This window comes from Apaloderma vittatum, unplaced genomic scaffold (assembly GCF_000703405.1).
Source record: "Apaloderma vittatum isolate BGI_N311 unplaced genomic scaffold, ASM70340v1 scaffold21897, whole genome shotgun sequence".
NCBI classification, from domain to species: domain Eukaryota; kingdom Metazoa; phylum Chordata; class Aves; order Trogoniformes; family Trogonidae; genus Apaloderma; species Apaloderma vittatum.
The window spans coordinates 6,758-30,236 of record NW_009725912.1 but is presented as its reverse complement, the minus strand read 5'-3'; the positions used below and the strand labels follow the sequence as shown (position 1 = coordinate 30,236).

The window sequence follows — 23,479 nt, the reverse complement described above, 5'->3', positions numbered from 1 at the left end:
AGTTCCCTCTTCAGGCAGAGTAAATGTCACCAGAGATCTTATACTGGGCAGGTATCTGCATGAAGTGCCTGCCTGCAAAGTGCCAGAAAAATGATGATGGGATGTACTACTTTCATACAACTGCTCAGGACTATCTGCTTGGCTCTAAAGTCTCTGGTTCCCAGGGCTGTGCCAGAGGTAGGGAGACCTAAGGATGAGGGAAGCTACAGAAGCCAGGGCTGTGGAGAGAGCAGATTCAACAATAACAAGGAGCAAGATACCAGGATGTTGTCCCTGTCATCATGGTAGAGTAATGGCTGCCGCAGCTGTCTCCGGATGTGTGTATGTGTAGAAGACCCCTGGAAATAAGTAGCTGCAAACTTTGCGAAGGTGTACTCTTCCAAGCCATCTGCTTCCTCTTCTAGCTCCACACTCATGGGCACCATGTCCAGGTCCACCTCATCCAGCTTATTAGGCTTTGTTTCCAAGTCCTGTGCAGAACATGAGCAAGAAGTATATTTTCTTTCCCTGTACTCTGATATTCTTATTTCACTTTTTTTTTTCCCCTTGGCTATAGATCCTTCAGAATTTGCCTTTCCATCTAACCCCAAAGCCATTTCCAGCTGCTAACAAGAGATCATTGGGACTCAGAGCTTGTTCTTCTGAGATGCCTCCATTCCATATGACCTTCTCATCTTGGTCTTCAGCAAGAACATTGCTGATGGAAAATCCAGGTGTTATTTCATTGCTCACATCCTGAACTAACTCAGCCCGTTCTACTCTGCCAATCTCTCCCTATCCATCCTCCGCAGCTGTCAGGATCAGTATATCTCAAATTTTGTTTCTAAGAACATGGAGTAACTTGGGTCATGAACTTCCAGCTTGTTTCATCCAGAAAATCACTGAGAGCACCGTAAGCAGAGTGTGCGACTGGTGCCAAAACGCAGAGAACGAACGGCACTACTTGGTGAGGGTCTGCTGGGCCAGAGGAACAAATGTGCAGTAGCTTCTGAAGACACATAGTCCTCAAACTGCATGTGACCAAAAACTATTGGGAACTGACCTCTGAAATCTGATCCCAAAGAGATTGTCTGGATAACTAATTTAGGTGATTCCTTCACTGTACAGAAGTTCATTAAAAAGAATTTACCACTGATGGAATTCCAACAGTCAACAGACTTACACAAGAGATGACCATGACCCCATTACCAGTCTGCAGCTTTGTACCTCAAAACCCAGAGGAGCCTGTCCTTCTTGGCCTCCGATCATAGAAGGTAAAAACCCAAAAATTTTGTCCACCATTTCTTGGTCACTGATAACATCGTGATTTGTTGGTTTATTGTCAAGAACATTCCTTCTCTGTCTTGCTTCTGCCTCCTCTCTCTCCAGAGCAGCCAGGTGTTCCTTAAACACAGAAGCTGGTTAGGCATGACTGGAACATCATTCTGCTAGAATGAATGGGTGTGATGATGAAGCACTATTACAAAAGTGTTATGACACTGAGGTCCGGCTCTGCTAACACAGTGTTGGAATGTCAAGTCAAATGTTGCTTCTGCTAGGCAGTCACAAAGACCAGCAGCAGCAGGGCCTTGCTCTTACAGCTGCCCTTCTAGACAGATGTGCAATTCTTCAAGAATTTTATCAACAAGAGATAAACAGGAAATTCAAAGAATTCCTAACAGCAGAAACCCCCATTAAAAATGTTTTGTGTCACGGGGCTGCAATAGTATTGTGCGTGTTTGGCTGAAGGGCCAGCCCACACTGCAAAGAGAAATGTGCATATGTTTGCCTTGTCCCATTTCTAAAGCATTGTTACAAATAGTTTTATAACTATGTCTGCTTTTTATTAAAACAGCAGGGCTCAGATCGTTGAGCACGTCCACAGCTGTAAGCTGGGCAGGCTCTCTTGTCAGGCAAGGAACACAGCATTCAGTGTTCCTCTGCCCAGCATACCTACCTTTTCTAATCTCATTGCTTCTTCTCTTGCTTTCACTGGTCCGAGGACTTGGATGAGACGTTTCTCTTCTTCCAAGCGGATATTCCTGGCTTCCGTCTTGCACTTGTTCTGTGGAAAATGGGACTGTTCTGTGACCGTTTCCACAACTGCTGAGCCCGCTCCCTCCTGCCATTAACAAGGTGTCCACACCAGGACTTTATCCCAACAGGGACTCAGTTCTAGATTAGACAATTTAGGCAAAAGACTACAGGCAGAAGTCTGCAGACTGGCTTCGTCCTGTTTGTACAGCATTAATATGGAAAGGAAATAATAGAAAAGCCTCCTATGTGCTATGGACCATCAAGGTAGTAAGTACAGGATTTTCTCTGGCAGCACATACCAAGACACACAGCATTAGAATTCCCTTTTGAATGGATCCCTAATTTTAAGGCTTTGCTGTAGAAATTGATCTTCTCTTACAGAAGTGACTTATCTCTTTTCCTCCCTTCTGTCAAAAACATTTCAGCTCTGTCAGTGAAGTTTTGATGTGAACACAGAAAGCACACTTGAGCAAGTTCAGTCTGTTTAAAACCCTGCTTTCATACTTGACAAGAGCTCAAAATAAAATAACCAAAAATAAATACCCACATCCAGTGCTATGCTATGGCAACACTTGCTGGTCATTAAATCTCTATCAGAACTTCACAGAAACAACACGTTCGCAAGGTGTCTGTGAGCATACCTCTCGCTTCATCCTCTGGTAGATCCGGCGAGCAAACATGCCCCTTGCATATGCCTGTATAACACATGCAGCCTTCTTCTGCTCTGCTATCTTTTGACGCATTAGATAACCACGACACATGGCTTGAAGCCTGATGATATGAGTCCGCGTTGCTTCATACTGTTTAGCAAGCTGCCGGCTCCGGTAGAGTGCCTGCAGGCGCCCGAAACCCAGCATAACCTGTAGGAGGTGGAGAAGAAAGAAGTGATTATGGTACAAAGCCATTTAGACTGGGAGTAAGTTGGGATGAGTAGAAGACAGCAAAATTCAGTAACTAGATAAAGACACTGGGAGGAGATAAAGCGATACTGCCCTTTATGTTTTATTTTCTGCCAGTAACAGGCTTTTAAAACTAGATTTTATGGAATTCTTCTGGGAACCTGTTCCAGGGAATGGCTCCAGGAAGCAACAATGTTAACCTGGGATTATGACAAAGGAAGGAAGAGAGCAGAAATGAAACCAAGTGAATGGAAGAAAAAGGAATATTCTTGGAGAGACAGATGGGGGCAATCCCAGGAGAAGCAGCAGAGGAAGATGAGGCAGAGTGGAGGACAAAAGCCTGGTTCTTCAGACAGGAATTGTTTCTGACTGAAACTGGCCCCTCATGAATAGGATGTATGAGATATATAACAATAATCCCTGCCAAATGAAGACAAAATACATGAGTGCCCCTGACATGGTGTAGCTTTCCAGAAAACCCACCATCTATAGAAGATCAGCCAATATTTTTAATAATGTGAGATCGATATAATGATTTTTCTGGTACTTTTTTACAGATTTCCAGTTTTCTTGTAACAGTTATGGAAGACACTTTGCTCATAGGATAGTAGTGATGAATAAATGCTGGCCTTGGACTTCTGACTGGAAGAAGCGTGGAATCACTTATAATGTCAAGTCGCTGGAGCCAGGCCTGCCAGAGGTTAGCTGGGCTACTGTTTTTCTGGAAAGCAGGAATAGCACAGGTTCAGCAAGCCCTGAGAGGTTCCAGAGCCATTCTTGAATTTTACACTCTTCTTTACACCCTGCATCTTGCCTTTCCTCCCTTCAGTTGTGAGTATCTTCATTTCTAATACTCCACTCATTCTGGCAGGGTATAGGATATAAACACACACATAAATCTATAAATATATATTTATGTATATACATTTATATATATCTTACCATTCTGAAATCCTTCCGGCAGCAGTAGCCTCTCCAGGCTGACTGAATGGCTACAGCAGACTTCCTCTGCTTCAGAAACTGCTTCCTAAGCAGACAGGTGAGGTGATAAACAATAGGTTATTTCTCCTGCTTCTTATCATAACAATACAGAATAACATGACTTTATTTCCTTTTAAGAGATGTCTAATCACAGCTTTGTCTGCTGACTAGGAACGCCAGAGCCGGCTCAATTACTAGTAGACATCGTGCCAGTGCAAGTTGGAAGCTCAGTGAGAGCGGTTCTTCCTGCTTCTGAATAGCCCAAAAAAAGCATTATGTTGCAGCAGAAAGATTAGTCTGGTCAGATGCTTGTACCACATGCTTCAGAATGATCCCCTCGCAAACATTTTGTCTGCTTACATGTTCTCCATGAGGATGGAAAGACCAGAATAGGCTGGTTTGCCTGACCTTTTCTGTAAATAAAGGCCCTAGGAGACTTTGCCTAGGCTCAGCTCATTCTGCTGTGAAGCAGCAACCATGAATCAGTTGAGCTCACAAAATGTTTTCCTATTTGCTATCCATTTACTAGTAGAAAGGATGAGATGAAAGTATTACTAATCCACCTTGATACATCTGAGCTGACTTTGCCCTTTATGCTGTAAAAATAGTCATAGCAACTTGCAGACCAAATTCCTTGCTATGGTAGGAGAGCTCTGTAAGAACTTAAAAAACCCTCGCACCAAGCCTGGATAAGTTCATTTCTCCATCTGACAAGCAGTGTGTGGTGACACTGCTCCCCAGTGTCCTAACTGCCAGGACTAGGAACCCATCTGAGCAAGATGAACTTGCCATCATAAAAGCTGTCACGCTATGGCTGTCAGAAGTGGTACATAGCTCTTGCGGTTTAAAAATAAAAGTGAGGTGAGGCTTTCAGGGAGAGGTGATACTCTGTTAGATAGCAGGCAGAGTTTGAAAAAAAAAAAAAAGGGGAGGAAGTTTTGGGGCATTTGTGTCATGCTTTTTAGTTCTTTCTTCTCTCCTGTCAGGAATATTTCTAAATCAAACCAAAATTCAGTCCTATGTCATGGTTCTGGTTGGGAGATACAAGATTAAAAGCATTTAATGAGGAAAACGTTTACCTGACAGTGGCTAAATTTAACTTCTGAAGATATTTCGAACTAGACCAGACAAAATGCCAGAACTGTGCATCTTTGGCAAAGTGAAGGAATAGTTAGTTTCTATCTGATTCTTTTCTATGTATTGTATCAAGTATCATCCTAAATATGGGAGCTTTTGTAGCTCCGAGAAGGACATAGATTTCATGGGTGTTTCCTGCTTTCCAAATGCCTACTTTTTACTAGAAACATTAAGTGCAAATAATCCTTCCAGCCCTTCCTCTTCATACAAGCTGCATGTGCCACAACGTGACATTTTGAAAAGCATCGTGACAATAAAGAAACTGAGCCAGAACAAATCTTAGTGCAAAACAGACACACTGTGCACTTTTATACAACAAACACTGAATTTAAGGCTAGTGGCAAGTATGGATTGATACACTTCAGACGCAGAAGTGCTTCACAGCGTGTGTTAAACTGCACCACAAAGATTACAGCTTCAAAGCAAAGCAAATTCCCTTCTGTAAGATCACTGACCTGTCCTTCAATCCTCTCATCACCTTCTGGATAAGAAGAACCTTATCTGTGAGTATATTTTGGCGTTGCACCTCCAATACTGTATCGTGATGATCCTGTTAAAAGAAAGCGTGGATATGCCAGCTGAGCAACTTCTGAAAACTGGACACAAGGTCTGAAAGAGACTCAAAATCAGTAGGAGGTAGTGCAAGATGTGATTTAAAATGCATTTCTGGAACTGCAGTAGGACGAGCACACACCATCTGACCGCACCATGTCTGGCTACAGCCATAAACAAATGGAGAATATGCCTGCAGTAAGACTGTGGTTAGCTGGGTGTATGCTATAGGCAAGGTCCCCTGTAACAGTGTGTTGGTATCCAGTTCTTTTTTATGCTCAAGGCTTAAGGAGAGATGTTGCACAGGAGCAGGATCAGCTTCTCCTTCACCAAGCTGTGCCCATTAAATTACTTGGCCTTCAGGAGAAAAGATCGAGCCTCAGATTCAAGAGAGAGTTTATAAGAGAAGCCATTCCTTCTTGGTCACCACTCTCGCACAAGCAGGTCAGCTACACTGTGAAGCACCCAGTTTTTCAAGGGAAGAGATAATAAACTGTCCTTTTTACTTACTTTAAGGAATATCTTGGTCCTTCCAGCCTGCCAGCTGTTATCCTTGCCCAGCACTGCTTCGGAGATGCTGATACAGCTCTGTCGAGCATCATTCTTCAGCTGATGTGCAAAAGCATCATCATGTTAAGGCTTTGTTATGAAACACAGCACCTGTACTATATAAGGATCTATTGCCCTGCAATTCAAAGGGTGAAGAACTGAAACACATGAGGCATACAGACCTCTGGCTCTCAGTATAATGAATGAAAGTGGTTCAGCTCAAATGATCAAGAAAAGGGGATCATGACTGCACAGCCAAACATTCCGAAGTTCAAGTGCAAGGAAGATCACAGAGACCTCAGAAGTGTGTGATTACAGAAAAGAAATATCTGAGGGCAACAGGGATGCCTCCCTGACTGGGATGTCTTTGTGGAGCAGGTCAAGGATAGCTGGACGTAAAAGCACCTCTACCATTTCAGCTGAGGTCCAAGTGAGTATGTACGTATTTAGCTGCAGTTCCCGTGATGACAGCTCTCTCAACTGTGCCAGCAATAATCCATGAACTTTGTACTGAGGGAAGGCTAAAGCCTCGTGAGGGGAAGTTAGATTAGCCTTAAACCAAGTTTTTGCATACACACCTGTTCTCGAAGAGACCATGGCAGGAGAACTCTGTATCTCTCAAAGAACTCCTCAAAGCTGTAGCGAATTGGATAGCCAGCTTTCCTGATCTGAATGGTCTCCATCATCCCTGAATATCGCAGCTGTTTGATACACAGCTCCCGGTCGAACAACTGAGAGGGAAAGCAGACAAGGAGGAGACTTAGCATGGAAAGAAGCCACACATGCAGCATTCCTCAAAACATGTCTATTAACCTCCAACCTCAGAGGGCCTGCAAAATGGCCTGCTATGCTTTTTTAAAATTTTACTTGTTATTTCTTTAATGCACTAAATTAACTCACTGCAGCCATAAACAAGTCCCTCCAAAGGGTTTTCAAATTTGTGTTCATGAGCAGTGGAAACAGACCATTAACTTCAGTCTGGCTATAGCAAGCATTTTCTATTCTAGAACTGCAGTTTCAGAAGAACAATGTCTTGTTCATAGTATTTTTCAGGTGTGTATATCTGCAGTAGAAACTGAGGCCCTTTGGGCATAGCCATGCAAAATACAGCAAGCATGCTGCTAGTTTCTTGTAATGCAGATTAAAAATAGGCTTACTAAGCCACATGCAGTACTTTAAAAATTATTAACTCACTTGACCAGCACCAGGCAAGGTTTTAGTGTAGAACTGGGTTGTGATCTCCCGAGTTCCGGCCAAGCATCTTGATGACAAACTCACTCATGTCCACAGAGTCACGGGATGGTTTGAGTTGGAAAGGAGCTTAAAGATCATCTCGTTCCAACCCCCTGGCCATGGGCAGGGACACTTCCCACCAGACCAGGTTGCTCCAAGCCCCGTCCAACCTGGCCTTGAACACTGCCAGGGAGGGGACATCCACAGCTTATCTGGGCAACCTGTTCCCCTATCTCAGCACCCACACAGTAAAAAATTTCTTCCTGATATCTAAATCTATCCTCTTTCAGTTTAAAGCCATTGCCCCTTGTCCTGTCACTACACTCCCTGGTAAGGGTTCCTCCCCTTCTTTCCTGTATGCCCCTTTAAGTACTGGAAAGGCACTATAAGGTCTCCCCGGAACCTTCTTTTCTCCAGGCTGAACTCTCTCAGCCTGTCCTCACAGGGGAGGTGCTCCAACCTCCTGATCATCTTTGTGGCTCTCCTCTGCATCTCCTTGAGCAGGTCCATGTCTTTCTTACGCTGGGGGTCCTAGAGCTGAATGCAGAACTGCAGCTGGAGTCTCACTAGAGTGGAGCAGAAAGCTCTTCTCCTGTAGTGTCAGATTAAATTAGATCAACCCTCTCCCAAACACCAACAGCTCTCCTACTCTCTCTCAAGCTATTTCACAGTATGATCGTTGTTGGATCCTAATGTTTTCCATTTGTTCCCTTGCTGAGGGCCTAGAAACTCTCCAGTTTTGTCCTTATAGGAAAGACTTTTACAACTCCTCTCAAGAATACACCTATGTACCTTTTTGCCATCTATTACTCTATGTCACTTTTTAGAGATGTTTTTGTAAATTAACAATGCTATATCTTACCACTCTTTCTATTGCAGTAATAGCCTGTACTCCAGCTCTTCTTGGCTGAAGTACAGATATAAAATGCTACACAGCAACTGCCAGCTTTTTCTCATTAAAAAGTTTACTGAGTACAAGAGCTCATATTATTAAAACATTACCAGTGGTTTCTTGTAGTCATTTGGCTTGATGCAGCGGATGAAGTATGGCTGGCATTGCTCAAGGATTTTCATTAGTTTTTCCAGGGATTGCTTGAACTGTCCTCCCAGAGTAGAGAGCCGTTTGGTGGTATCTGCACCCTGGGAAGAGTAAGCACATGCTGACTAATATATCATTCACTGTCAGAAGACCAATAAATAAATCTTTGTAATTTTGTAAAATGTAACAGTATTACTGTTACAAATGCCAGAAAAAACCCAAACAAAACAAAAGTGAAACAAACCCTAAATGGGAACTAAATTGGCCATCTGCATCCTATTAATTTGGGTTTATTCTTGAAAAGAAACCCCACTGAGCACTTTCACCTACTTGGGCACTAAGCTGTAGCAGCAGGAGTGGCTCCAGCGGAAGCAATTCTGCCCATGTGAGCACACTCAGGCCTGTCTCTTCCAACCGATGCTGCGTTTAGTGTGGGACCTGAGTGCCAAGCTGTTACTCGTGTGTGCGCCTGGAAGCCTGGCAAGAAACAGCAGCTCCCAAAGCAGTAATAACCTCTAGGCCAGACATTTTGCTGCCATCTCAGAGGTCACTAGGAATGCCAAAGATCCAGAAGAGCTCATTCCTTAGTGATTAGGTTGACTCGTCGCCTTGCCCATTAACCGTACAGTAAGCCGTGAAAAGTCAAACTTTTAGTGGAGGATAAGGTAAGAGCTACTCCATTTATGGCTGCATATAAAGTGCCTTATGTCTTGCTGCTCTTTCGTTGAGTTTTGCTGCAGTAGTGTAACCCTGAGGGATTGCACTTGGCTGCAGCGAGGTCCTGACTTCCCCAGCTTTTCTGAAAGCACAGTTCCACCTATGTCTTTTTCACACAGATCATCACAATAGGCCTAAGCTTCCATCTCCTAGTATGTTTTGAGAGCACATTAAATTACAGTGACACCAGTGCAGGTTCCAAGTCACAAAAGGACTCCACTTGCCTTTTACACACAGAGCACAGAACATTAGCACGGAGTTAATCATTGCAGCACAGTACAGCTAGTTTGCTTGGTTTGGGTTTTTTTAGTGGGTTGTGGGTTTTGTGGTTTTTTCCCAAGTAAATAATTTAAAGTCCAGTGGCTCCCCTGACTTCTGTGGTCTTTACGGTACCTCATGCTGCTGGTTCTTACGTTTAAAGTGTCCTTTTTAATGCCCAAGTTGCCACCTGCTGCTCTAGCTGCAGGGCAATGCTGCCCTCCAGCGACCAGACACTCCTGCCTTTGGAAAACAGCTCTGGGAATGTCTTCTAGCAGCTCTGATGCATCTTAGAGGTACCGTGCATCTGTTTGAAGTGGGTATAACAACAGCACATGCATGTCTAAGCTGTGTAAGAGTTAAGAGCAGTTGGCACTCCTGGATCTTGGAGGCCTTTCTGCTGTATCAGTAAATCACTGGGATGGCCACGCAAGTCTGAAGCCCAGGCCCTCATGATCTCACAGGTATAACATTGCTAAAGCTGAATTTGTTGTTGAGATGGTGGTGATTTTTCTCCCCTGGTGTGTCAGGAGAGCAACTCTGAGACCTCAGAACAGCAAAGTTTTTTCTGGTATTTCATTCACTATTCTTTTTCTGCTTCTTAGGCTTCCCAATGGTGGCTCAACCTATTTAAAATTAATAGGGGTATTTCATCTTACTTCTATGCATTTTGAAACAGGCAGTCACCCGCATTTAGTATCTCCTTTCTTGAAATGCTGCTGTACTTTCTAAACGTAAGGAAAAGTGTTTTTGTAAAAAACCCAACCTTATTTATGGAGACAAAAACATTAGAGCAATATAGATAGACCTGATATTTAACCTGAAGGTATTCAGAGCATTTAAGAGATGCTAAGCCAGTTCTTTGTTGCTGCTTGTACCACTTCTGACATTCTTCTCCCCCAGGATGTTTACCTGTCCATGGCCAGATGTTCTGGACAGCAGAAAGCCACAATGGGATAAAGACTGAAGAAGAAAGGACAGGATCAGAAAACAATGCCAGGAGAACAGACAGATAACAGGTAAGATAGCAAGCTGACTGTTTGTTCTGTACCCTGACAGGAGAACTCAAATATATAAACAGTGACAGCAAAAGTACCTTCATGCAATGATGACACTGCATAGTTAAATGCTCAGAAATCAAGGTATGTGAAAGTTGCAGCAGGGCAGAGAACTTGCTGTTTCCAGTCCACTGTGATTTAAAATCTCATTTTCACTAGGCACAGGACAAGGCTCCCTACACCAGTAGGCACAGATGATTCTGTGACAGCTATCATGAACTTTGTCACAAAACCTCTGGGTCAGGAGGGAGAGCTAAAGTTACAGCAAAATGCTGAGCAGCAAGATCGTGTATGCCTGCTTCACTAGGCACAGGAGACAGAGTATCCTTCTGGGACAGCACAACTATTTGCTCCTTTGGGCCAGCCTCTCAGAAGGAAAAGGCCAGGACCCACCTGCCAGTTGCCCAGTCAGAACCTTTGGTGCTCTGGTCCCAGCAGACTGGTGACGTGTGCAGTGTGGCAGCAGTTTAGCTACTGGTTTTGGTACTGGCTTTGCAGAAGGGTCTCTAGTTGGTGCCTTGTTGCATTCCAGTGAATTTTTGAACTAGAGTTTCCTCCTACTAATTTACACCCATCCTGGTGATGTGGATACAGTATGGATATCCAGGAAAACGCACCCAGTTGATGACCTGTGGGGAGGTAGGACAACTCATGCTTCTGTGATGGCCTGCAGACATGGCCACACAGATGTCCAGGGATGCAGACCTGGGCTGACATTACTCTTGTTTAGAGCAGGAACACCAAACCCTGACTTTTCCTGCAGACTCCTTTGCAGAAATGAGTTGAATGAAAGGGTTGGGGATTTGCAGAGACAGAGCAAAAGGAAGAGGAGGTCATGAACAGCCAGAGCGTTACGAAAGGGAGGAGAAATTAGCTGTTTCTGTGACCCAGTGCCAGTAAGCCAACCTTGTAGGCCTGGTCAGCTCCAAGATGTCGGATGGTCCCACGTCCCAGACTAGGTGGGGTTGTTTCCACATGGAAAATCTCTCTCAGGAATTTGTTTTTGGAGGAATGAACAACTTGCATTACATTAGCACTCAGTGTGTCCCGATTCTTCTCCAGGAAATCTACAGGATGGAAACAAAATCAGCTCGTCACCTCTGCAGCCTGCTGGCTGTAGCACCACTCTGTCTAGCTAAAATCCACTTCATTTACAGTAATTTGCAAATTAGTTTAGAGTAATCCTTCTGATCTCTTGATCTGACTTCAGACCAACACTACCCTGCAGTGCCATGCACCTGGGGCAGGTCATGCCCTTCTCTTCACCCTCTCTATCCAGCAGAAACAGACTCACCTTTTGATTCATAAAACACAACCCCAGCAAAGTGATTGATGCCGAACTTGGTGTCATGGACACTCTTAGGTGGGATGTAGACTTTACTTTTGCCATGGAGGGAATTGATTTTGACAAGCATGGTGGCATCTGTGCCCTAGAAACAAATATAGGAAAAATAAAAAGGACAGTTAAGCAGATTCCCTGCAGCACTGGCCTGTGCTCAGCAAACAAATAGAAGTGCTGGTCAGAGATAGTGTTCAAATTCTGAATTTTGTCTCTTATTTACGTGGTAGATCTGGAGGAAGGTAGTGCCAGAAATATCTTCCCTTTTACACACACCCTGCTCTCAAGCATCAGGACAGAACACACCACCAGAGCTTAAGGCCTGGTATTTTAGTACCTTCCTCTCTTCAAGAAGAAGAGCGAGCAAGCTGCAGCCCAAACCAACAGCAGACCAATACTCAAACAATAGGCAAATTCAAAGATTTCCCAAGAAGCCCTAATAAAATGATATAGACTGCTCCCTTCTCTGTCTGGAACAGCTCTAAAAGTTTCACCAGCGAGGTACCAGGGGGAGCAGAGAGTGAAGCATTTGTATAGTGAGCTAATTTAGAAGAAACATCTATAGGAAGAAGACATTGCCTCTCATAATGTATCTAAAAGCCACTTCTGCACTTTTCTGTGTGTAAAGCCAAGCATTACCTGTGAGTTATGAGCAAAGCCAGGCATTACAAGTGAAACCAGACATTTACCTTTGGGAACTTGCTCTCTTCATCAATGAGGGAGATGATATTCATAGGCTTGACTGCAATGACTTCCAGAGCCTGGCTATTATCAGTGAAGTCAATGCTGTTCCAGGCAATGTGCTCCGCACGGTATTCCTCTTGCTCCAGCTTGAAGACATGGTGCACGAAGAATTGCTGAAGGTGCTCATTGGCGATGTTAATGCAGAGCTGCTCAAAGCTGGGGAAGGACAAGATGGGAACTCAGGTCATTCCTGGACAGTGCTGCACGACTCTATGGTATTTGCTTATATGTATTAAATACATACAGAAATGTGCTATATTCCACAGTGTTAATGATAACGACCACTGCGTGCTGTCAGTCTTAGCAATATTAGGGATGCACTTTCTGCTGTGATAAATATAAGCAGAAATGAACCAACTGGTGACTGACTGTCGCTGAGTAAGTAAGGAAAGATCTTGTATGTGTTTCAAGAAACTCTAGAGAAAAAGGAGAGCGTATAACTGTGACAATAGCTTGACCACGTGAGTGTGTGATGTATTTTTACTTGCACTGGTACTACCACTTCTTTTGTTGGTTATTCCTTAACGATGCACTTGAGTTTCATTACCTAGTGATTGCCGTGGCAAATTGTGTGTGGCTGTGGAGTGCTCACCACAGTGAGGCCCCATGTGGATTGCAGCCTTGGGAGAGAACACAGAAGATGGGTTGAACAGATCCTAAACTGTGTTCCAAAAGTCAGTGAGGAATATTATCATCTCACTGAAAACAAGTGAGATGCATCAGTTGAAATGGATTGGAAAAGACTGCAGAATATGTGCTGATGGTTTGTGGAATACTGACGATATGGTACCGTACCACTGACAGAACTGCTGCCCCTGTAGAGAAGGGCAAACAGAAATGGTACTTTGGGGCTGAAACCCCCAGGAGAGGTAGCACTGGGACAATGGTATACTGCCCAGCTATTTTGCTGACCTCTTCTTAAGAGTAGAGAAATGAAGCAGCCTCAAAAAAGGGACAGGAGAACACTGAGCAAGATGGGAGCATGAGCAGAAATGGGAAACACAACATAGCCTCCTTTGTGCTACATGCAAAATGTATCCCAAGAGACATTGTGCAAATGCTATGGGACAAAAAAAGTTTGGCAGAGACAGGGGGATACACACCACATCCTCACATAGTGGCTGCCTGCTCATAGCAGCTTTATAGCCATGTCCTCTGAGAAAATTCCTGAGGTTTTGGAAGACATGTGCAATGGCTGCACTAAAACGAAGCTTGGGAAAGGATGCAGAAATATGACCAAGACTGAAGAAAAATAGAATCTGTGCACAATCATCACTGGGAAAATTCAGCAATAGAAGTTTCACTGCTTTTCTGAGAATTGGGTTGATAATGAAAGAACATGTGTCTGTTTTTTCATTCTTTCCCTTTACATCAGCTGCTTTTCAGCTTCCCAGTGGAAAGGAATTTAGAGCCTCCTACCTGTTGTTGTTGAAATTTTCAAACCCAAAAATGTCCAACAGCCCAATGGACTGACGTCTGTTTTTCGGCTTCTGAGAAGTCGGGTTGAAAATGGCTGAGTTGATCTTGTTCACTATCCATAGGAAAATCCGTCCATATATACCCTGAGAAAAAATTAAAGAGGAATTACAGCCCACCCTTACAGTCTCTGGACATAGCTTACTGCTTGCTATTGTGCTGCTACAATGCTGTCATGACTGGAGCCCTCTGGGTGAATGTTTGCCGTGTAAGACTCCTCAACTAGTAGGACAGACAGCTCTGAAAGCATCCCCAGTCTTTAAAGAGAGAAGATGAAAGCATCAGTACCTTCACAAAGGCATCCCTCCCATCTGCAGCTTGAACTATGTTCAGAGGCCTGGACACACTTTCTCCTCGGACTATGATGGAGAGGTTCGTGAGGCTGTTCTGGAGTTCACTAGAGTCCACCTGAAGGAACAGTTATGACAACCTGGTCATTCCAGGTGGATAAAGGAGATCCAGCAAGATCTGTCTCAGGAAGAAGGCCATGACAAACTGCCTGTCCATCAGCATGCACTGGCAGCCTGCTGTCCCAGTTAAAGATTTTCTAGCTCAGAGAGACATCTGCAGCAGCACCACTGGGGTGTCAGGAGGAAGAAGGGGACGTGCCCATCATATGTGCATCCATCCATAAACGCTCCACAGAGACATGCTTTGTCAGTGTGCTCAGGGAGCAAGGGTGATGGAAGGAACTGGTAGGAGAAGATGAGAGTCCTTTACCTCAAGCAGTTTGGTTGCGATTGAAAAATGTGGTGAGTCCATCACATCAGAGCAGTCCAAGTTGTCGTACACAGCCGCTACAAAGAGGAAACAGTCAATCCCAGGGTGAGTCATTTCTGCTATGGTGGGGGGCTGTGCTGTTACTGCAGCCAGATTTCTGTAACCCTGCAGCTCTGGGAATGTGGCAAGGCACTAAGTTCTCTGCTGAAACTCTCAGGTTTGATGATTTTACTAAGGAGAGTCCTGATATTATGCAGGGATCCAGGGACGTACAGGGCCCTTATGACTCCAGAACATAAGGCAAAAAATAGCGGCAAAACTGACATGGTTATTAATTTTAAACAGCAACTACTGGGGATTTGGGAAAGTGGTATTTGAATTGAGAAAATGTGTTTCTGGAAATAATTTTCTTCCAGGTATCTTGCTTGTGGGAAATTCAGACAGTGAAAGGGAATGAGGGAAATCCCTCATTTTAGCAGCCAGCATTACTCCAGAGAGTAATCCAGCTGTCATCACTGTATTGGGCCCTCTGTATCACAAAGTGAGAAGGAGTGCTTTTCTAAAATGTGAGAGCTTCTGGCATCCCACTGGTGGGTGTCTTGTGCTGTGCCTGTGCCATGGCAGAAGCCCGCTTCTGCAGGTGAGTGTTCACCAAACCTAGCAAGGAGAGGGACTGCTATCATCTCCACAGCAAACATTGTGTTCTCTGGCTTGCACAGCACAACAGTTTGCAAGTGTAACATGGCATTACTTTAGCTTTTGTTTCAATTAGCATGATAAGGGCCATTAATAACCATGGAAACCTGACAGCGTGACAAAATACTAAGATTATGTTTTTCAACACATTAGGCAGGGGAGTCACAAACCAGAATTTCATGGTGCTTATCTGCCTGCCCTTCCAGCCCTGTTCACCTCTTTATACAGGGCAGAGCAGCACGACCTCCTCCATACAGATGGAAGCAGGCAGCACCTTTAGCCCTTTACCATCGAGTCAGAGGAAAGGCCAAGTGCAGATAATGCTGAGTTTACCTGTGAACACTACATTCCCCAGGTGCAGGATTGCAGCCAGCAGCTTGCTGATGTCCCAGTGCTCAGAATCTGAGAACATGAGGATCTTCATAGCCGAGCGGATGTGGGCATAATCCTTCACGTCGTTTCGGCCGTCACAAGACGTGCAGTTGCCCTGCAAGACATCAGGTCCACAGGTAAGGAAAATCCTCACAGGATCCATTCAAGGAAGGAGCTGCAGGCTGACAAACCCTTGTACTCTGTGTGGATACCCCGTGAGCCACTTGCCACAAGACTCAAGGTAAAAACCTATTTAGACATTATCTATCCTCTTCCCATGGCTATTTCTTCCCTTGTCTCTACTCTCAAGAAGAACCCATTCGCAGAGGGCTAAATAATGCATTTCTTCAGGGCTAGACTGAATAGTGGGGAAGCCAAAAGGAAAAGCTGAGGGGAAGGCTGCTCTGGAGCACGACAGGACAAGAAACTTTGACAAGGTTACCTACCCTTACAAGGCCATGCCTGTTTCTTTGGTTTCCTCTCTCTGTCTTTTCAATGGACAATCAAGAGCTCTAATCCCAAATCAAAGTAAGTAGATTTGGATCAGTACTAGAAGGCAAATCTCAAAATAAGAATACTAGGTTCTAGTAGAAGGTAGATAGAAGCATTCAAGGCAGTTGGTTGAAGAACCTTCAACAAAGCCTGCACAGAAGGTCCTAGGATGCTGCTCCTGACAGAAACTACTTTCAGCCTTAATGGAACTAGGAAAATGCCTTTTGTATACCTGCTATTACTATCAGTGAAGTATTCCTAGACATTTCAGTTTACATCACGTAAACATGCCAGCTTGTGCCAACAGCTGACATGAACAAAACCATGGACATGTTCTCCATTCATCTGATCTTTCTGTCTCTGTACTATAGCGCCCTACTGCTGACCCAGGAAACGTTTTATGGAGTGGCCAGAGTGTGATTTGTACTCATCAGCTCTTGCTGCAAGATCACTGCTATTTTGAAAACATTAAATCTGAAAGAATCTACAGGACCTTAATGGTTTTGCTTTTGAGATTCCAGAAGCAGCTTTATAGGCTTGATTTAATTTCCTCTGAAACTAGTTGCCCAGCTCCCATTAACTTCAGCAGAGGCAGGAATTAGCCCCATTTTATCCATGGCTGTAGATCAGCCCAAATCAAACCAACTGACATATTTAATATGAGGTATCTGCACAGGCTAAAGAACAGGGTTTTCATTATGGCTTTCATGCCCTAAACCAACCAAACAGCTATCTTCAAAAATCTCTTATATGAACATCCCACTCCTGCCACTATGGCAACATAAACCCAGACAGGGACATTAACATCAGCTGCTGGAATGGGATTCTTGGCACTGTTTCTGCTTATTCGTTTTCCCCTAAGGTATATATATCCGATTACTACTCTCCCTGGCATGAGATCCCTTGCATTCATCTGAAATCTGAGAGCCTGTGAAAGTGTGGGATATTTCCCACCTGCTTTAAGATATCCTTTATGTTTCTTAAGTCTGACTTTGATAGAAAGCTTTGAACTGCCACAAGCTGCCTCCCACTGGTGGACATTACAGCAAATCCCTGAAATTGAGGCTCACGGCATTTTTGGTGTTACTACTTCTGGTATTCTAAGGAAAGGACTGTACATATTTGGCAACCAGCCATCTGCAGCAAGTCCTCACTGGGAGAAGCACATAGCAAAGGGATAGCGGAGAACAAAGCAGAGAATATTACCATAGTGAGATAAGTGTATTCTGAAGCAGTGCCCAGATTCAGCATCTTCTTCTGCTCTGTATTCATCCCCATTAGCATGCAGTAGAAGATGTGATAGTTCCTCTCCTCTGGTGCCTGAAAAAAATAAATATGCCAATGGGCAGCCTTTTCAGCAAAAGTTTGTAACACAGGAACAGGCTGAATGTACCGCTGCCAGTGCCCTCACCTGCCGGCAAACCCGGGACTTCTCCAGAAGAAACTGTTCTATCCGGGCTCCTTCTATCACACCATTCTGGTTGAAGTGAATATCAATGTATTTCCCAAAGCGGCTTGAATTGTCATTTCGAATTGTCTTGGCATTTCCAAAAGCTGATGGACAAGGGACAGAGATAGTATCCGGGTAATTACAGTTAATGAACACTGAGTCTATTTTTTATACCCTTCTTTTTTTTTGTTGCTGGTATTTTACATGTTGTGTTCCAAATGACAGTGCTGACATGTACTGAAGGATGTGTGATCTCAGACTGCCTCCTAAAAAGGCGTGCAGATCATAGAATCATAGAACAAATAATTGAGTGCTAAAAGACATACTGAAATGATCCAACTGTGGCCTATATCTGGCCAGCCAAGAGAACTTGGCAAGTCTGAAAACTTCCAGAAGGATTTACTGGGAACACATTTGATCCCTCTACAAAGAAAGGTGGGTGTCTTAGGGACCTCTCCTGTAGATACATCCATGCTTCCCAGTCACTTTGCCATTATCTAGCACAAACGCTAAACCAAGGGTCTTTAGTTCTGGGTTACATATGATAGTAGCACTTCCTCCTACAGCGTGGGAGCTCTCATGGACTTAATGGAGACACAGCAGAAGAGTATGGAGAATTTCTACTCTGCATCACCAGTGTTTCAAGGCTTTTAGCAGTTATGCAAACGTAATGGGTCAAAGTTCTGTTTCTGAATTTTTTATGATGATACAAGAATCCTGAGATAAAGGTGGTAAATCAGGCATGTTTGCTAAGTAACCCACCTTCCAGAATGGGGTTGGCCTCTAGGATTTGCTGCTCTATCCAGGAATGCTGGCCACTGACAGCTGCCAAGAACTGTAGTATTAGCTTTGTGCTTTCCGTCTTCCCAGCTCCGGATTCTCCACTGCAGTAAGAAACAAATCATTACAGGTTTCCTTTCTTCTTTTTTCTTTTTTTGTCCAGGGTGGCAAAATGGCAGACTAAGTTAACAAAAAAATCTCCCTTATGTTTACCCTGTGAATGGCAGATAAGACTGTCTTTCATGAAGAGCTGGAGAATTTTAGTCTTTCTTCATCTTATCTGCTAAAATTTGGGTTTTTAGACTTAGGCTGAGGACTAAATTCTCTCACTGATTAAAAACAGGCAAATCAATGGAAGACATTTTGTACCATTGCAAATTAAATGACCACTTGCTTCCCTTTTTTTACTGCATTGCTAGATTTTACATCATTACCAGATGATTGTAATGAGACTATGTGGTTCTTCACACTGATGATTAACAGAAAATTGATACATGTTATGTGTTTATAGGATGAAGAAAGCTTCCCCCTGTCTTCAGGTTAGCAGAGGCTGTTTCTCTCCAGGAAATCTCTATTCTCAGAAAATACATCTAATGTAAGTATCATGTCCTCAAGGTAAAACATGGCCTTATTATCACACACGCTCATATTTTATGTTTCTATATGTAGAGACCATGTGCAGAATCACCACATTCAAAGATTCTGGAGGAAAACCATGGACTTAGAAATCCCTTGCTTATGTTCTACCTCTTGCAGCCCTAACTGAAAACAAAGTAGCAGGGGAGAACAAAGTAGCAGGGGAAAGAACATTTCTTTCCTATTGTCTCTAGTCTCATCTTCCGTTTGGAAGGTCTGTGTCAGCAAAGGTGCCCTAAAAAAATGCCAGACTTGGTTTCTGCTGCTCATCCTCTCTGAGTCCAGTCACCTGATCACACAGCACTGGTCTCTCTTATTCCTCTTCATATTGAAATAACAGTTGTCTGCAATGGCGAAGACATGAGGTGGTAGCTCTCCAATCCTCTTGTTACAGTACAGTCTGATCTGATCCACTGTGTAGAGGGGCAGCAGCTGGTACGGGTTCACTGCTACCAAGATGGAGCCTGTGTAAGTCTGGAAGACAGTGATGAGTGTTACCTCTAGCAGCAAACCTCCAAACAAGAATATAACCAAAGGCACTTGCAGTATAAATCTAAACAGAGGCAGGAGGGAAGCCTGGGAGATCCATAGCAGCACTTAGGTGAGGCTGGGAACCTCGTTCCCAGCTCTAAGCTGCTCTTAAATATTGCAGGATATAGAGGTTTTTGCAAAAGGAAGAATGCTAGCTAGAATCTCCTTGCCAAATCAACAGCTCAGTTCACTGTCTCAAACAGAAGCACAAGAAAGTCCAATCTGGCCTGGCATTTTTGTGTGTTAACCACTGTTCCATGGTGTTCTGTTAAGCTGGTTTTTTGTTCTAGTGCAGATGTAGTTGAACTTTGCTAATGGGCAAAGTTGTGGTTGTGTTATACAGTCACTTAGTAACATTTGTGACAACCATTGAAATGAAAGAGGCTGTTGAATGTGGAAATGCAAGGCAAGAGTATTATTCAGTAATTTCTGCACAAGACAACTGCAGACTGCTACAGACTAATACAACAGGTCTATACACGCATCTTGATGTGTAGAATGGAGAGAAAAACTATGTTGTGTCTCCTTGGCACCTTCAGTCAGCAAAGGAAGCAGAGGGCCTCATGTACGAAAACGCTTGCAGGCTGCTCAGGTCACTCCACTAAATGTGTAGTAGATTGTTCCTGAAAGTGCTATGTCTGATGACCTTGGCACTCACATAGATTTCGTGCTTCTGGTGGCGGATGAGGAGGTTGTGCACCATGCCTGCTTCATGGAGATCCCCGAGGCAGATCATGTCTTCCACCCCTTGGACAGAGGAGGGGTGCATCAGGCGCACCATGTGCATGTTCCGAGCCGTGATCCAGTGTTCCTGAAAAAGGCCAGGCGTTGGCTTTAAGGTGTAATGCTGTTGCTCAGAGGCAAACAAAGGAGAACCACGTTAGACTGGAGCAAGCTTTGGTATAATCCATGCTCCAACCAGCATATGCTAACAAACATTTGACTGAACTACAGAAATTAACTGGTTTGCTGCTCCCTGGGACCAGATGATTTAAAACACTGCATGAAGCCAACTGAATAGATGGATTCTGGATGTAACAAATTTAGCATTGTTCAGAGCATATCTCTGTCAGGTCGTCACAGCCGATATTGTATGAAGTAGGGATGAAACCTCAACTGACTTCACTGGGACCGTGATTTCACCTAAAGCTCCACCAAACTTAGGGACTGGAGCCTTTCCATTTCTTCTTCTTAACTACAAAGATGTAAGCTCCAGCTCAGGAAGCTCTAAAGCTACATAGTGCTAGGAGCTGGGGATACTAGAGGGTCACCCTATACTTGCCTTATTTTTGTGTTCTTTCTTTCAGTATGCCCTGTCAAACATTGTCAAATTCAGACCCTTTGGCTAGATGGAGCTTTGCTCCTACCCAGCAGGGCCATTCTTTTGTTCTTTGTACTTTTACACAAAGCCCACCTTTCCTTCATCATCCTCCAGCAAGATTCGTCCTGAGTCAGAGTCCTTCACAACTGCCCCGATAGGGACATTAAATTCACTGTTCTGTTGAGTATCCAGCCACACATGATCACCCTGGCAAGAAGAAAAGCTGTTGTCAAGTACAGTAGCTGTGTAGCTAAAAGGTGTACATCTCTTAGTCTTAAACTTTTAGTGATTTGATTTCTTTAGCAGTGTGTAACTGGACAAGTTCTTACTGCTCACAGGCAGTACAATCTAATGGTTATAGTATCGTGACCTCAGATTTCTACTTCCAGCTTCACAGCTGATCTGGAACATGACTTTGGACAAGTCACTCAGCCCAGCTGTTTCACAAGAGGAAATGAGGTAACAACTTTTCCAAGGACAGCAATTACTCAGCTCCGCTACCTCCTAGAGACTGGCAGAGAGCACAGTGAATGCTGGTAAAGTGCCTTGGCAGACTGCATTATGTATGGTATTTTCAGAAGGGATGCTTGAAAAGATTACCAAGAAAACGTAAAACAAACAGATGTACAGACTAGATGCCAGAAAATGTAGAAGGCTCTGTTGCAAGAGTTTTTAGATATATATTTTTTCTGATATAGCTGAAATCACTCAGAAATGTGAGTGAATCCATGAACTCTCTTTGGGGGAAAAAAAAAAAAGCATTCTGCATCCAGCCCAGCTCCTCTCTTCACATTTGTAGAGGCATGGCAACATCCTGCCTCTCTGCAGAGCAAGCAGCTGCAGAACTGCTCAGCTGTCACCAGAAGGTGTGAGCTATGGCTGTCCTTTCCTAGAAATAAACAGTGTCTTGGTGTTCCTTGCCCTACTGCCCTGGTTATAGCCCCCAACTCCAAGACCCCAGGAATACCTTGTCTTGCTCTAGACGCTAATAGAGATTCAAACAGAAAACCACTGTAACGGCTAGAACAAAAACTGCACGAAGTTGTAGGTCAGCTCTTCAGCAGGTAGTTCATACTTATACCTCCTGAGGAACCAGTTTTCTAGCTGAGTCTCTTGCCATATACATCTTGTACATACTGTAGGATTTACTAAGTTAAAGTTTTTTATTGAAAAATCATGTATTTTTCCCCTCAAAATACTTTATGGGCTTACGTTTAAAGCCAAACCTTTAAAGCTGTAGTGTCAAGCATCTACAAACATCGCACAAGGTTATGAAAAATGTTACAAACAGCTCTAATTTGCACTGAATAAAACTCCAGAGGTAATATGTGTAGTTTTAGTGCCACACCTTGTGACAGAGGTCACCGGCTCAGTATGAGCACAGCCAGGCTAGGCAAGACACCTCTGCTTACCTAGTCTAGATCAATATTCTTTTGTACCTTGTTGATATGGGGTTATTGCTACTTTCTTTCTGAGATGGACCTTAATATTAAGGTATTTTTCTCCTTTTGGGGCCTCAAGCTACTCAGTTAATCACAGCAAAGAATAGGACCTACCTTTCTGAAAACCACCATTATGTTTCAGATCACTGTATGTAACCTGCAGTGCCAAGAAGAACATAATATTAGGCCAGACAAGGGCTCAGGCTTTGATCAGAACAGACAATTCTTAAACAATAAAATAATTATATTTACATATTTCATTCAAGCAAGAGTGATAATAATAAGCTATACCCAATGTAGAAACAATGAAACCATCTACCCAAAGCAAAGATCTGCAGCACTGGGCTGGTGGTCCGCTCTGAGTTCCACCACATAACCCCGGAAATGCTCTGAACCCTGAAGAAGTCGCTGTGCACGTTTTCATACCAAAGAGCTCCCTCAGTCAAATGTTAGGCACGTTTATTGGCTGAATTCCAAACTGGGCTCACAAGTAAAAAGACCCCACAATGCAATGTAATTCTACCATAGAGCTACCTTTGGCTGATCCATTGACCCAGCAGTTCAGTTCCTACAAGGGACTAGCCCCGTGACACAGGTTGAATTCACATCCTGAGGTGCTCATTTCCCTCAGGCTCTCTCAGCTTGAACCTACCACCATATAGAAACTGAGGTCTAGAGTTCACCTTTCTTGCCTGGAATGGGGGAATTGCAGTGAAGGCCTGAGCAGCAAACTAAGGAATTGGAAGGAACAACAACAAAATTAGGAGCTCACCAGCAAGAATGCAATAGTGACAAGATTGGTGTCCAGAAATCTACATCAGTGCTTTGATGAAGAGATGGTACTGTTTAGGTTGTGATCCTTGAACCAACCAAGGAACCAAAGTCTTCAGAAGTTGTTTCCCATAGGCTACTTCAGCTGGATTTTGGGAGTGATCCCAGGACTTGGCGGGATTTGCTGGATCCCACTCTTCCTGCAGCAGAAGGCTGCTGTATGCCTTCTACTGTGTGTGGGAAATCACAGGCGAAGACTCTGCAAAGTTG

At 43.8% G+C, this 23,479-nt stretch overlaps 1 protein-coding gene across 1 annotated transcript in view; it reads right to left on the bottom strand.

The window, feature by feature from the left end:
* Positions 1 to 22,570, bottom strand: part of MYO7B (myosin VIIB) — a gene marked incomplete at its 3' end in the record, with an annotated part of 37,534 nt that extends 14,964 nt beyond the window's left edge. Inside the window, exons 1-24 of the mRNA XM_009873102.1 lie at positions 22,553 to 22,570; positions 21,090 to 21,203; positions 20,334 to 20,486; positions 19,434 to 19,618; positions 18,491 to 18,612; positions 17,690 to 17,832; positions 17,485 to 17,598; positions 15,748 to 15,901; positions 14,719 to 14,795; positions 14,287 to 14,406; positions 13,942 to 14,084; positions 12,468 to 12,678; positions 11,734 to 11,869; positions 11,346 to 11,506; positions 10,294 to 10,344; positions 8,370 to 8,507; positions 6,713 to 6,865; positions 6,096 to 6,194; positions 5,489 to 5,583; positions 3,858 to 3,942; positions 2,658 to 2,876; positions 1,937 to 2,038; positions 1,207 to 1,383; positions 261 to 470 (exon numbers count right to left, since the gene is read on the bottom strand). Of these exons, the coding sequence (XP_009871404.1) occupies positions 261 to 470; positions 1,207 to 1,383; positions 1,937 to 2,038; positions 2,658 to 2,876; positions 3,858 to 3,942; positions 5,489 to 5,583; positions 6,096 to 6,194; positions 6,713 to 6,865; positions 8,370 to 8,507; positions 10,294 to 10,344; positions 11,346 to 11,506; positions 11,734 to 11,869; positions 12,468 to 12,678; positions 13,942 to 14,084; positions 14,287 to 14,406; positions 14,719 to 14,795; positions 15,748 to 15,901; positions 17,485 to 17,598; positions 17,690 to 17,832; positions 18,491 to 18,612; positions 19,434 to 19,618; positions 20,334 to 20,486; positions 21,090 to 21,203; positions 22,553 to 22,570 (3,180 nt within the window). The remainder of the gene's footprint in view (positions 1 to 260; positions 471 to 1,206; positions 1,384 to 1,936; positions 2,039 to 2,657; positions 2,877 to 3,857; positions 3,943 to 5,488; positions 5,584 to 6,095; positions 6,195 to 6,712; positions 6,866 to 8,369; positions 8,508 to 10,293; positions 10,345 to 11,345; positions 11,507 to 11,733; positions 11,870 to 12,467; positions 12,679 to 13,941; positions 14,085 to 14,286; positions 14,407 to 14,718; positions 14,796 to 15,747; positions 15,902 to 17,484; positions 17,599 to 17,689; positions 17,833 to 18,490; positions 18,613 to 19,433; positions 19,619 to 20,333; positions 20,487 to 21,089; positions 21,204 to 22,552) is intronic.
* Between the last annotated feature and the right edge of the window lie 909 nt (positions 22,571 to 23,479).